At 46.3% G+C, this 12,730-nt stretch overlaps 1 protein-coding gene across 1 annotated transcript in view; it reads left to right on the top strand.

Annotated features, from left to right (window-relative positions):
• Positions 1-3,552: 3,552 nt before the first annotated feature.
• AMOTL1 (angiomotin like 1) overlaps positions 3,553-12,730 on the top strand; it is a 127,167-nt gene continuing 117,989 nt past the window's right edge. Inside the window, exon 1 of the mRNA XM_061204038.1 lies at positions 3,553-4,022. Coding sequence (XP_061060021.1) covers positions 3,917-4,022 — 106 coding nt within the window. The 5' untranslated portion in view covers positions 3,553-3,916. The remainder of the gene's footprint in view (positions 4,023-12,730) is intronic.

The following is a 12,730-nucleotide window of genomic DNA, read 5'->3' as shown; positions in this document are numbered from 1 at the left end:
GTGGGAGAGAAAGGCACTGTGCTTGGTCTGTCTCACACTTTTCCTGTTTGGCTTCTCCTGACAATACAATGAGATAAGTATTATTATCAGGAAACTGAGGCTTTGAGAGATCTAGTAACATCCCTGTGATTTCTCCCCTAATAATTTGACAGCACTATTTCAACCTATAAGATTGTGCACTGTCCTTTATAACTCAGTGACCCTCCAGCAGAATCGTTTCTTTATAAGAGGCCTATAAAAGTCAAGTGTGGGTAAGCACTTTGGACATTGCCTAAGGTTTCGTAAGGTCCTCTGAACCTATTAGAAGGTGAGCAACATGAGGGCAGGAACCTGTTCTGATCACTTTTGTATCTGCATTGCCTAGCACCGTCCTGGAAGCATGGTATATTCCCCATAAATATTGTTTGCTTAACAAGAAACATATTGTTTGCTCTGCTTTGCTTCCTAAGACAGAAAATTGGAATCATATATTTTAGAAAAATTGTCAACAGATATTGAAACAAGAAAAATATTCTCTCATTAACCTTCAGTTGATTAGGAAATTTAAATAACTAAAGTGCTGTAAGAAAAGATCTTGGCTTATGAGCCATCCATTTATAGGAACAAATTGAAGGGGAATCCATTGTGAGTTAGAACAGTTTGGCAGGCTCCAGAACCTAATCACCTGGTAGAATATTTGTAATGCTCTTCCTATGTGGGAATGCCTGGTCTCAACTCCACATAACCAACTTTCAAGGCACCTCTTAGAAAGCAAACTAAAAGATGGGGCAATGTGCATAGCCTTTAATTTGAAGCGTAATCTGTGGTTTAGTGATTCCTTTCAGTAACTCAAAATTATTAAAGGAGAGAAAAGAGCCCATTTTTTCTCAGCTGTAAAGGAGCATGCCATCTAATAAGAACTAACATTTACTTGATTTTCACAATGTGACAGTCTCTCTAAATGCTGTAGTTTATTGCATTCTCGCCACAACCTTATGAGTTAGATATGATTATTATCTCCGTTTTTATAGAAAACTAAGGTTAGCAGAAATTAAACTATTAGTTAATAGTGGAGCTGGTATTAGAACCAAGGTCTGGCTGACCCCAAAGCCCTCTGTAGACTGTCTGTCTTGGAATACAAAGGCTAGTTGCCTCCCGGTATGATGGGGAAATAGAGGAGACTGGTCCTGCAGACAGTCCCTCTGAGCTCACCCACTTATGGGTTCAGGGGTCAAAAGCACCTATTCGGACCAAGAACTGACTGTTGGAATTTGGCAATGTCAAGGCCAGTGCTGGGCTGCACTAATATCCACTTGAGGTTAGTGGTTACAAATTGAAAACAAGACCAGTCAGCATGATGGTGTGCTTCTCCAATGATGTTTCACTGGGTGATGGCAGAGAGAAGATGAAGAATTAGATTTTATTAGGGTTATGGTTTTCCCAAGGACTTAATATGGGGGGCAGGGAGAAGGAGAAAGAGAGAGAGGGGTAGAGAGGGAGAGATGGATTTGAAGGTGTATGTAAGAGAGAAATGATAATAATAAACCTAGAAACTAGGGTGATTAAAAGAGGAAGGAAGGTCAAGAGGAGAGTGAGGAACACAGATCATGATCAAAGATCATGGGATAAGTAAATTATAGGAGCTGTTGGGGTCAAGGAAACATTGGGTTAGGATAACAGAAAAAATAAGCTGGAAAGATAGGAGGTGGTGGTTGGAGAGTGGGATGCTTGGTGTTGAGATTACAGTTGGTGTCACTCTGAGAGCAGGGAGCTGGGATAGTTGGAGATCCAGGAAGGGAGAGGATGTTGAAGAGTTGAGAGACCAGCGTATGAGAAGAATCCATTAGGTAGAACTGGAAATAAGAATTATCATGGGAATGGTATTGGGGGAAGTGACAGTGATCCAGATGCCAATATCTTCAAGGAATGAGGTAGAATAACACAAGCGTCTGTAGATGGCTGCAGGGAGTAGAGGTGGTGGGCCATGTGGTCTCTTATTTTCAAGGAGAGTCAGGTTTCCATCAGAGTAAGGAATTGAGAGAAACATTCAGAGAAGAGGCTGAGGATATTGGGGAGTGTGATGAACCATGAATTCCTGAGGGCAAATAGAGGTTTCTAGGAGGTGGGAGGGGATGGACTGATGCGTGCAAACATTCACCCAAGCACATTCACTTCTTGGATTGAGAGCTCAGATTGTCAGGAGTGGGGGAAAAAGAAGAGGATAGAGAGAAAGGCTAGGCAGCTCAAGAATGGTTACTTTGGGGAGTTCCCTCATGGCCTAGTGGTTAGGATTCTGGGCTTTCACTGCTGTGGCCCTGGTTCAATCCCTGCAGGAGGCACACAGGGCAACCAAAAACAAAAAAACAAAAAAACAAAAAAAAAAAGAAGAAGAATGGTTACCTTGGTGAGGAAGAAGGACAGTCTCAACCTGGTCCCCAGCCATTCCTCTGTGAGCACTCTGGCCAAAGTGGCTTCTTTCTGTCCTCCATGGTAATTTGGGTAATTTGTAAACTGACAGTGGAAAACCCAGAGATGACTGAGAGTTTACAGAATGAGAAGACCTTGGCACCGATCCGGGAGCCCTCAGGCTGCTGCAGCTGGTGATCTGATCAGTCTGAGACTATACAAGGCCCCCAGGACATTGCCCAGACTGTTGACTCTCCAACTCTCAGTGTCCAAGGACAGGGATGGAGAATAGACAACCATTTTCCATGTTTGCTCCTTCCTTCCTCTGGCTTTCTCCCAGCAGCTCTCTAGAGCACATCCCCATAGCCCAGGGCCCTCCCAGGCAAGCAGTCAGTCAGTCCTGGTGGAAAACACATAATGCATCTGCGTAGGTTATTCAGGCCACTGACCCAAATAGGGAGATTCCCGCAGTCTGAGGTGAATTTCTTTAGGACCCTAACTTTCAGACCCTAACTTCTGTTCCTATATTCTGTATTTGAAACCGCTCAACAATAGAGGGAGCACCGCTCTGCTCTCCCCAGACACACCACACACACACACACACACACAGACACACACACACACACACAGACACCCATCACAGTTCTGTGCAGTCATCCATAAGTTACTTAACTTCTGAGCCCCAGTTTCCCTACCTGTGAAATGGAGACATATTGCCTTCCTTGCTCGAACCACGTAGTCTCTTAAGAGGAGGAAATATTGTTTGGAGTGGAGTTAGAATTCAGGTTCAAAAACAAGGAGATGGTTGGGAGTATTGAAAGCTCCTCCTTCCTTGCAAGAAATATTCAAGCTCTGAAAATTCTGCCTCTCCCCATGAAAAGCACAGAAAAACGATTTCCCAAGCATCGGAGTAGGACAGACATAGTACAAAAAAGCAGGGATCGTTTTAAAACTGGTTATGCTCTAATTTGTAAGGAATGGTCGAAGAGGGTGGGGGTGGGGAAGCCACCCTCCAACCGGGAGTTGGGAGGCAGCGCGCGCGCCACTGCCGAGCTTGAAGGCCGCGGTCGCCTAGCAACGGGCGGCGGGGATGCGCGCGAGGCGCTCCATCGGGAGGGCGCGGGGAGCTCGCCGCCGCTGCTGCGCGCTCTCGGGTCTGCGGGACCCACCAGGAAACTTTGGGGCTCCTGGGCGCCGGGGCGTCGACGCTAGACCCAGCGGACGCCGCGATGCGCCCCGCGGGCTGAGGGCAGAGGATGAGGTCGCGGCCCTGCGCGCCCGGCCGGGCGATCCGTGGGGTCGCCCCCACGGAAAGTTGGCGCGCACCTGCCCGCGCCCGGAAGACGCTTGGTCCGTGGGTGGAACTGCCCCCCCCCTGCCAAGTTTCTTTGACAATTTCTTACCCCCAGTGGATGGGGCATCTGGGACCCCGCGTGGCCCCCGGTTCACGGATTCCGGTCGCTGCGGGAGAGAAACCCGCGCTTTTCTAAGAGACCTACGCGGTAACTGATGCTTAATCCATTAGCCCTGAATGGTTGCGATTCTATTTTTTTTTTTTTTTTCTGCTTTTCTTCTTCCTCCAGACAGTGAGTTTGTGGAAGAAGCCTCATCCGCGCCCTACAGCCCCGAGGAGTTAGGTAAGTCTGCCCCTTTTGCTTTTTCTTCTCGAAATCCAGCCCGAGAACCGGGAATTTGGGGGGCGCCCGGGTCCAATCAGCCCGAGGGGCGGAGAGAAACGGCCAGGGAACACACTTCCCCAGCTGTACGTTCCCTTCGCGGTGAGAACTGGCCTTTTCCTGGCGCGTGTGCTTTGGGAATGGCGGGGAAAGTGTCAACTGTGCCGTGTGTGTGTGTGTGTGTGTTTGTGTGTGTGTGTGTGTGTGTGTGTGTCCAGGTTCGTGGTGCTGCTCCCTGGAGCGCGGCACAACAAACTTCCCGACCTGGGGGCCTCTGCAAGCAGCCTGACTCATCCTGCCTGGAAGGATGCGGTGCGGGCTGGCTCAGTCTAGCCAGTACCTGCCACAAGAATGACATCGTGTGGCTAGTTCCTAACCTGAATTTAATGAAGTCCAGGGCCAAAAACGTTCTGGTAATTAAATTTCAAGACTTGGGAGCTGCGTTCCTCCCTGATTTGTTTCTCCTTCAGGTGTCTGGGAATAGGGCATTTCATCTTCCTGTGCCTGTCGTTCTAAGTGTAGATTTGTGGTGGGTGAACGCGACAGTCTTGTCAGAGACAGACTTCCTCCTGTGAAGAGAAGGAAATTTGCATTGTCGGGATCCCTCTAAGTATTCCTGCCACCCAGTCTCACTTGGTGGCTTAGTGGTTGATGGTTTTTTGTTTTCTGTTTTTTGTTTTTCTCATTCTAGGGTTTAGTTAAGCTGCTAACAATCTGGACTGTCAAGTCTGTCCTTGATGTTCTTTTATCACCAGCTTGCACATCTTGCCTGCCTTCCATGAAATGACAGCTGTTTAAAAATGTTTATCCACACTAAGGCTCTCAGCCTTGGGTACCGTGTGTCTGGTCAGCCTCCCTCCTGGGCTGTATGTCCTCAGCAAGTCCCACACCACCTGAAGTAAAATTCCACCGCAGCAAGGACTTTCATCCTTTTCTAGGAGCCAGGTACCCAAAATAGGTCTGGATCAAGGATGGCGTTGTGAGGCAGGGAAGAGGACCTTGTTTTATTCAGAAGACGTGTTTCTGAAAAGTTATGAGGCAATCACAGCTTTGGAAATGGAATCATAAATTAAATGCATGAGCAAAACTAGCTTTTAAAGGTACACTATGGTGAGTCTTTTTATGAAATGAAAATGACATATAAACCATAGGTTTACATGAAGCAGTTTATTAAGAGAGCAGATTCTTGGTGATCTGCTCCACATGTGTTTAATTGTGTATTAATGACGCCAGAATTGGCACCATTGCATTCACAGAATGGTTTATGTACCAGAAAGGCCCAGGTGATTGACCCTTTTTTGTTTTCATCTCTTCCCTCCCCCACCCCCAACAGACTGGACGGCCCAGTTGAGGTGCTGATCAGTAGGGGGAGCCCTTCAGATTAGCAGTAGAAAACTCAGAAAATAACCTTTTTTCTCTTCAGCGCTTCTGTGGGAAAAGCCCAGTTTCTCAAGAGGAAATGAGAGTGTTATAGGAATCCTGGTCCCTCCTGGGCTCTGGGATGGCAGGATGATTGAGAATATAAAACACAATTCAGAGTTTGAGACCAGGGTTCTGGCTGCTTCACCTTCCTTAGCAGATATGTTAACCAGTCTGTTTTCTCATCTTTGAAAAGCTGGGGTTGTGCCAGGTGGCCTCTAAGCATCATCCAGTTCCAGCCTCCTGAGACCGTAAGCCAAAGGAGGCCCATAGCTATCGGGTATTTATTATTTACATTCAGGTGCCATGCTGTTTGGGTGCGTGGTGGCTCCAGAGGGTTTTTCTCTTCCTGACAGAGCAGCTCATTGGATGAGACTGCATTGTTTCCATGCTATTCAGGTCAAACAGGGAGCTGGCCTTTCTCCCTTGGAAAGAGTCGTGATACTTTTGGGTGCTTTTCTAAGACACACAGCAGGAAAGATACCTCCTACAGCAGTTGATGAGCTTGTCCAGCAGCCATTCTTTCTGGAGCACAGAAGAGCACAGATTCACCCCCTGGCCAGGATCTAAGGGAACTGGAGAAGAGGTGGAGGGAGGTCGTAAACACTTAGTTTGAATTCTATCACTGCACTTACCTGTGACCTTGGGCAGGTGACTAAACAGCTCTGAGCCTCAGTTATCTCTCAACCTAATTGGAGACCTTGCATGGCTGGGGTCAATGGTGTGTGTAGGGTCCTAGCCCCATGGGTAGTATGTGCAGGTATTCAGGAAGTGCTTATTGCTGTTACTTTATTAGTAGTATTCATTTGAAAGACACTTATTTCCCGTGCATGATGGAATAGCTCTCATCAATTGTCCCAACCTATTAACTAAAACCATTTTCATTTCTAGAAATTTCTCTGCAACTTACCTAGTCTCCAACCACAGATTCTTAGGAATGGTGATCAGGTCGATTGAATTATTTAGTGATTTATTCTTGGAGCAGAGTGTGGAATGGGGTTCCATCTGGGGTCTTTGGTGACGATCCCACTACTTTCTTGTGGCATGATAGGTAGTTGGTTTTGCCTCCAAATTTTCATGTAAGTCTCCAAATGAACTATGACTTGCTCTTTGGGGGATTTATTCTCAGTGTTGTGGCAAGATCATGTAATGGAATTAAGTAACCAAAAAGGGGTTTTTGAAAAGAATGGAAAAAGGAGCCTATCTCTAGATGAACGCTGTATTGAAGGTGTCCTCTGATGGAGAGTCCAGAAATATGCCCTTTCTCCTGTGATGGTACCACTTTCTACACCTTTCCATAGTCTTTCTATAGTCCCACCCATAGGTAGAAGTGATGGCCATCTGAGGGGGTGAGAAAGAATGCATGGAGAGTTGGGATGAACGCAGATGTGATCATGTCTGCCTGTCTAATAACCTTTATCAACTTCCCACTACCTGGAGGATAGACATTTGGTTAGCCATGGGAGGACCTCCATGATTTGCATTACCCCCAGCCACCATAACCTTCCAATTACATTGAACTATGGGACAGTCCTCTAAATGCAGCTCTCTTCCCGTTGCCTGCCTGCCTTTCCTCCCCCTTCTCTCTTCCTCCCCTGGCTGGCTCCTACCCCTCTTTCAACACTAAGTCCATGTGTCATGTGCTCCTAGTGGTTCTTAACCCTAGACGTTAGAATCAGGGGAGCTATTAAAAGTCCCGAGACCAAGTCCTAACCAATTACATCAGAATCCCTGGAGTGTGGACTGAAGCATCAGTGTTTCATCAGTGTGTACTTTAAAAATTGGGTCTCAGTGATTCCAGTGTGTAGCCATGGTTGTTAGCTACCATACTAGGTTGTGGTCACCACACTTTTCTTTGCAAATCTAGCAGCCAGCCCAGTGCCTGGCACATGTATGTAAGTCTTCAGTAAATGCTTGTTGAATGTGTGAGTGAGGGTCACCGCTGAGATGCTTTGTCTTTTCGTGGTTATATACTCCTAAGATTGGCCTCTCTGCTTGTCATAACAGTGCCTTGGGGCACTTGAATCCTTTGACCTTTGACCTATATCTCTCTCCTTTGTTCATTCCTTAGGCTTAACCAGTTTATTTTCTTTCTTAAAAATTGAAATCCTAAAACCACTTTTTAGTATAAAAGTAACACATGCTTACTTTAGAAAATTTGAACATTAGAAAGAATAGGGGGAAAGTTCACTCCCTCACCATCCAAAAGCACACGGATGGGTCCTTGTTTCCGTAACTTTTCCTAATTTGCTGCCCTTATGGGAGTTGCTTGACCCTCTGGCACACCTCATTGAGCTCAGTTGATGCTCTCTTTTGCTCAGACCCTGTGAACTTTCCTGAGTTCCAAAAGGAGTGCTCATGAGAATAGCATTCTTGGGAGAGAACAGGGTCAATGCCCCCAGGGCCAGTGTACCAGGAGAAAGGGTTTTCTTGTGCTATTCTTGCCTTCCTCATTCAAGCAGGATGTAGGGGCTTTATTAGAATAAATGATAACAGTTGTGTAACTTCTTTAAAATAATGACTTAAATGTTTGCCAGCCCACCCGCTAGCCCTCCTAAAGTAGGAGATGAGATTGCATTGTTGGATAAAAGTACTTATGTCTTTCAGAGCGCAGCAGCCGGTAAGTATAAAATTAGTCAGGATAGATAGGCTAACTGCTACAACAAACAAGCCCAAATGTCAGTGGCTTAACACCATAAAGGCGGTGTTTGTTGCTTGTGTTGTAGTCTTGTGTTGAGCTGTCGGAGGGCTCTGCTCCACGTGGTCATGGAGAGCCCCAGGCTCCTTCCCTGCCTTGGCTCCATCCTACCCTACAGCATCAGGTTCCTTCACTGGATCCTTTGAATCCATTTGGCAGACAAGTCAATAAGGTGAGCAAGACCAAGGTATGTTCACCGATGGTTGTCTCAGCCTGGAGGTAACACACTAACCTTCCCTCATATTCCAAAGGCGGAAGCTAGTCCCATAACCTCATCCACATGGAAGGAGGCTGGGAAACGTAGTCTAGTAATGTGCCAGGAAGAAGAGGAGTACACTTACATTGGTGATCACCAGCTGTCACATGCCTCTTATTGTTCTAACCACAATGACTGAGCTACATCCTGGTCTTTGTATTGTTTAGGGTACTGGTTTGGCTGCTACAACCAAGGCTAAAATGACAGTGACTGAAACAAGAAACAAGTTAAATTCTTTTTCACTTGGAGCGTAAGCAATCCAGTGCTGATATGGTGGCTTCATTGTCCTCTGATAGTCTCAAATCGAGCTTCCATGCAGTGGGCTAAGGTGGCTGCTTCAGATCCCACCATCACATCCACATTCCAGTCTATAGGAAAGAAGAGAAGGAAAGTGGAGGGCATAACCTAAAAGCTGCACGCATTATTTCACTTACATTCCTTTGGACTGAACTTTAGTCAGATGGCCATACCTAACTCCAAGAAGGCTGGGAAATCTGGGTGGGAGTAAGGTGGAGTCTATTACTGGAAGGATGATTGAGTAGGATACAGGGAGAAAGAGGTGCTGGATAACAAGTAATCTTTTCAACCAGTTCTAGGAAGCATGTCTTAGTGGTTAAGTGCATGGACTCGGAGTAATACTCTGTGTATGGTTTGAATTTTGTCCCACCTCTTATTTGCTCTATGACCTTGGGCAAGTTACTTCATCTATATCTGTTTCCTAATCTGTAAAATCATGTGGTGGCTCTTTTCTGATGTCCTTCCGGACCCACTCACCATCCTTCACTACCCTGGTCTGTGCCCTGGAAAACTTACCTTTCGGAATGTAGCCTCCGGCTTCCAGTTTGGCCAGTGAGAGCTACTGGCAGCATATGGGAGGGTGGAAACCAAAGGATGTCAGGGTACTTAGTCCCTTCCTGTCAGGCTGTGGGATAATGTGGCTGGATTAGTTTAGGCCACTGCTTCCTCTCTTACAGCATCAGATCGTGCTGGGTTCTGGAACCTCCCCTTCTGACTGAGGGGTGGCTCCCCACGTGGCTCGCCCCAGGCTGCTCCTCCATTCCGTTTTCCCTTAACCCTGCCCATCACACTTTGATCAGCAGTCCCTTCATCAGACTCTCTTCAGTCACTTTGTTGAAGCATACCATCCATTTCCTGTTGGGACCCTAGCTGATATGATGGGGGTAATAATAGTATCAGCCTCAGACCATGGTGGTGAGGGCAAATGGGTTTTAGAAGGAACCCTTGAATGTCGTAACCATCATTAAATGTTTACTATGTTTCATGTCCCTAGCCAAATGCTCCAATCCCTTCAGGCATGGTCATACCTTCTGAAAGACCTGACTTTTGACGTATAAATGAAATAATATGGCCATTCATCTCCTCTTCCCCACCCCGTGTTAGGAAGATGCAGCAAGACCTAAGAGTAGTGAACAAATCTCTTCCTGCATCCAAAGTTTTCTTCCCTCCCATCATATGGGGATGAATAAGGAGAAAGATCCCGGGCCTTTATTATTATTCACCTACTCTATGCTGGGCACTTTACAGGTGTAAACAGTCTACCCAGCTTCCCAGCTTGGGGTTTAAATCATGTCACCCACATTGATAGCCCCAAATATAATGATTTCCAAGGATTTGCCTGCCCATATTACTAACAAATCAAGTCTTTCTCTAAGGCTACCCTCTAATTTTAGGCCCAAGAATTCTCAGGGGTGCTTGTTCGCATCCACAGCTTCAGTTCTGGCTGCTCTAGCCTTTTGCCAAGGGAGCTGGAGTCCAGATACACCTTACTGAGGCCAGTGGACACCTGGGTAACTGCTCCACGTCCTCTTTCTTCAGAAACCAGTGACCACACGACACAGCCATGGCTGCTGCTGCCCCTGCTTACACCAGAACCTGGAGGCTTGGTGTTCGCCTGCTGGGAGCCTGACTGATTTCCCAGTGTCCTGCCCTGTGCTGGCCGCAGAGTGGGCCCAGGGCCTTCTAATCACTACACAAGCCCAGACTCACTGATGGTCTGGGATCAGGTTGGCTACCTTCCCAGCTCTGAGCTGGTCTCTAAACGGCCAGGGCCATTCACCCCATCCCTGGATCCACCCCCAGATCTCTCCACCCTTAGAAGCCTATCTGTCCTGCCTTCTTCCTCCCCCAGCTCCGAGCATAGCTTCTGAGAGGGAGGGAGTTTTCACCCCAGTTTAACTTTTCCTCAGGATGATCGACAGTGGAAAATTCAATTCCCTTCACAGGAAACCTCACCCTACCACAGGGGTGTGGTCTGGCCTCCCAGCTCCAACAAAACAATCACAGAAAGGCTCACCATTGTTATAGTTTCCTAAACCTGGGCACTCAGTCTCTTCCACAGTTGATCTTGTTAAGTTTATCAGCTCATTTCATCCTCAGAACAACTCAGTGAAGCAGAAGGAATTATTTTCACCTCATGGAGGAGGAAACAGAGGCTCAGAGGGGTTAATTTATCTGCCCAATGTCACACAGCTAGTTAAAGGCAAAACTTCCATTCAAAATATAATCTCTGGCTCCAGAGCCAATCTCAGTTTCTTGGAGAGGAGAATATACAAGTTGCCCTCCTCCCAGGCGGATTTGGTGGTGGGCTGAATGCTATAAATGATGCAAAAGGAACTAGCCCAGGGCCTGCCAGCACAGTATATGGCTGTTCGGTACGTTCTCTATTGAATAAATGAATGAATAGTAGGTGCTCAAAGCCATATATATATATTTTTTTCTTTAGACCACCAAATAATGATTAATATGCTCCAAAGGAATTTTCCATAATGGGATCTGAAGCAACAACCAGAAAAACTCTTCCTACCTTCCTTCATTTAGTTCCTGGTCTGTATTACAGGGCCAAGTCCCTGGGACAGGAAACCTCTTATGGTTTCCTGATGGTACTGACGCCATTTCTAAAGGAAACTAGACCTTGGAAGCAGCACAGTTTGGGGCGGGACAGTGGCAGCCTGGAGGGGAATCTGAAAGCATAACTGAGGGCAGGTGGACTTGGGTCTGGGTGTAAAACTCATCCCAACTCCCCTAATGTTTGTTTGTGAAGTGACACTACTCATTGCCCAGGAGGTAAGATTTTATTTCAGGGTGTTCTCCTTGGGAGGGAGAATGGAGTAGGAAGGGGAAAATGACAATCAGTTCTGGGAGATAAAGGGTTATCTACCTTGGCTAAAAGAGCAAGGAAGGTGGTATGCAATAGTGGGATAAAATACAGACAACACACACACACACACACACACACACACACACACACACACAGGAAAATGGAAAGGGCATTTTCCTTGCCGAAGAGATGTTTTACTAGAAAAATATAGGACTGTGTCCAGTCATTCCTGAATGTTAAACACAAACCACCTAGAAACCATGATATGTCATTAATTGTTAAGGACTTCCGGAGCCTAAAGAGTGTAAAATAACCAGCTTGATCTGTTCAAGAATGCTGTGATTATGGTTTCTGGGTCACATTCTTACTGAATGATCTTTCTGGAATATGTCCCGTTGGTTTTGGTTTCTCTCAAATCAGTTGTGCCCATGGTGGTTGCATTAAAATGGCTTGCTGGGACTTGTCAGCTCTCGCTGTCTCTCCTGGGTTACCCTTTCCCCTTTTCTCCTTTCTCCCCGCTTCTGGCTCCCTGTCTCCCCCGCCGCCCCCAGCCCCCACCTCCGCCTCAGTTCCCCTCAGTCTGTCCCCTCCCTCTTTCCCCTCTTGCTGCCTCCTTCCTGTTCCCATGTTAAGTTGGAATACAGACAGAAAAGGCAGTGCTTGCCTTGCTAGGGCCCCTCTGCCAGAAAAATGGAACAGGTCAAATTATAAAAAAGGATTAAAAAAGAATGCTCTTTGGCAAAATGGGGGAAACAGATGTTCAGGGGTGGTTTTGCTGTCTCGGGCTGTCTGCCACCTGCTGAAACACACTCCTTATAGGAGAGCTAGATACAGACATTCATCGTCATGGCACACATGTGCTTGTTTTAATGTCAAATCTGTATCTATGTATTTGTCTCTGCTTAATTCTCCTCTCTCCATGACCTTTGTAGCCCCAAATCCAGAGTTGGCAAGATTACTGACCACCTGATAGAAAGATTTATTTTCAGCCTCTTCTCAGAGGGTTGTTTTTTTGGCTAGGAAATTTTTATTTATTTAAAAAAAATTTATTGAAATATAAATTCTTGTACAGCAAAGTGATTCAGTTATACTTTTATATATATATATATTATTTTTCAGATTCTTTTCCCTTATAGGTTATTACAAGATATTGAGTTCCCTGTGCTGTACAGTAGGTC

Source organism: Eubalaena glacialis, chromosome 10, assembly GCF_028564815.1.
Source record: "Eubalaena glacialis isolate mEubGla1 chromosome 10, mEubGla1.1.hap2.+ XY, whole genome shotgun sequence".
NCBI lineage: Eukaryota > Metazoa > Chordata > Mammalia > Artiodactyla > Balaenidae > Eubalaena > Eubalaena glacialis.
Note: the sequence above shows the minus strand (reverse complement) of the source record. Positions and strands in the feature narration are given on the sequence as shown.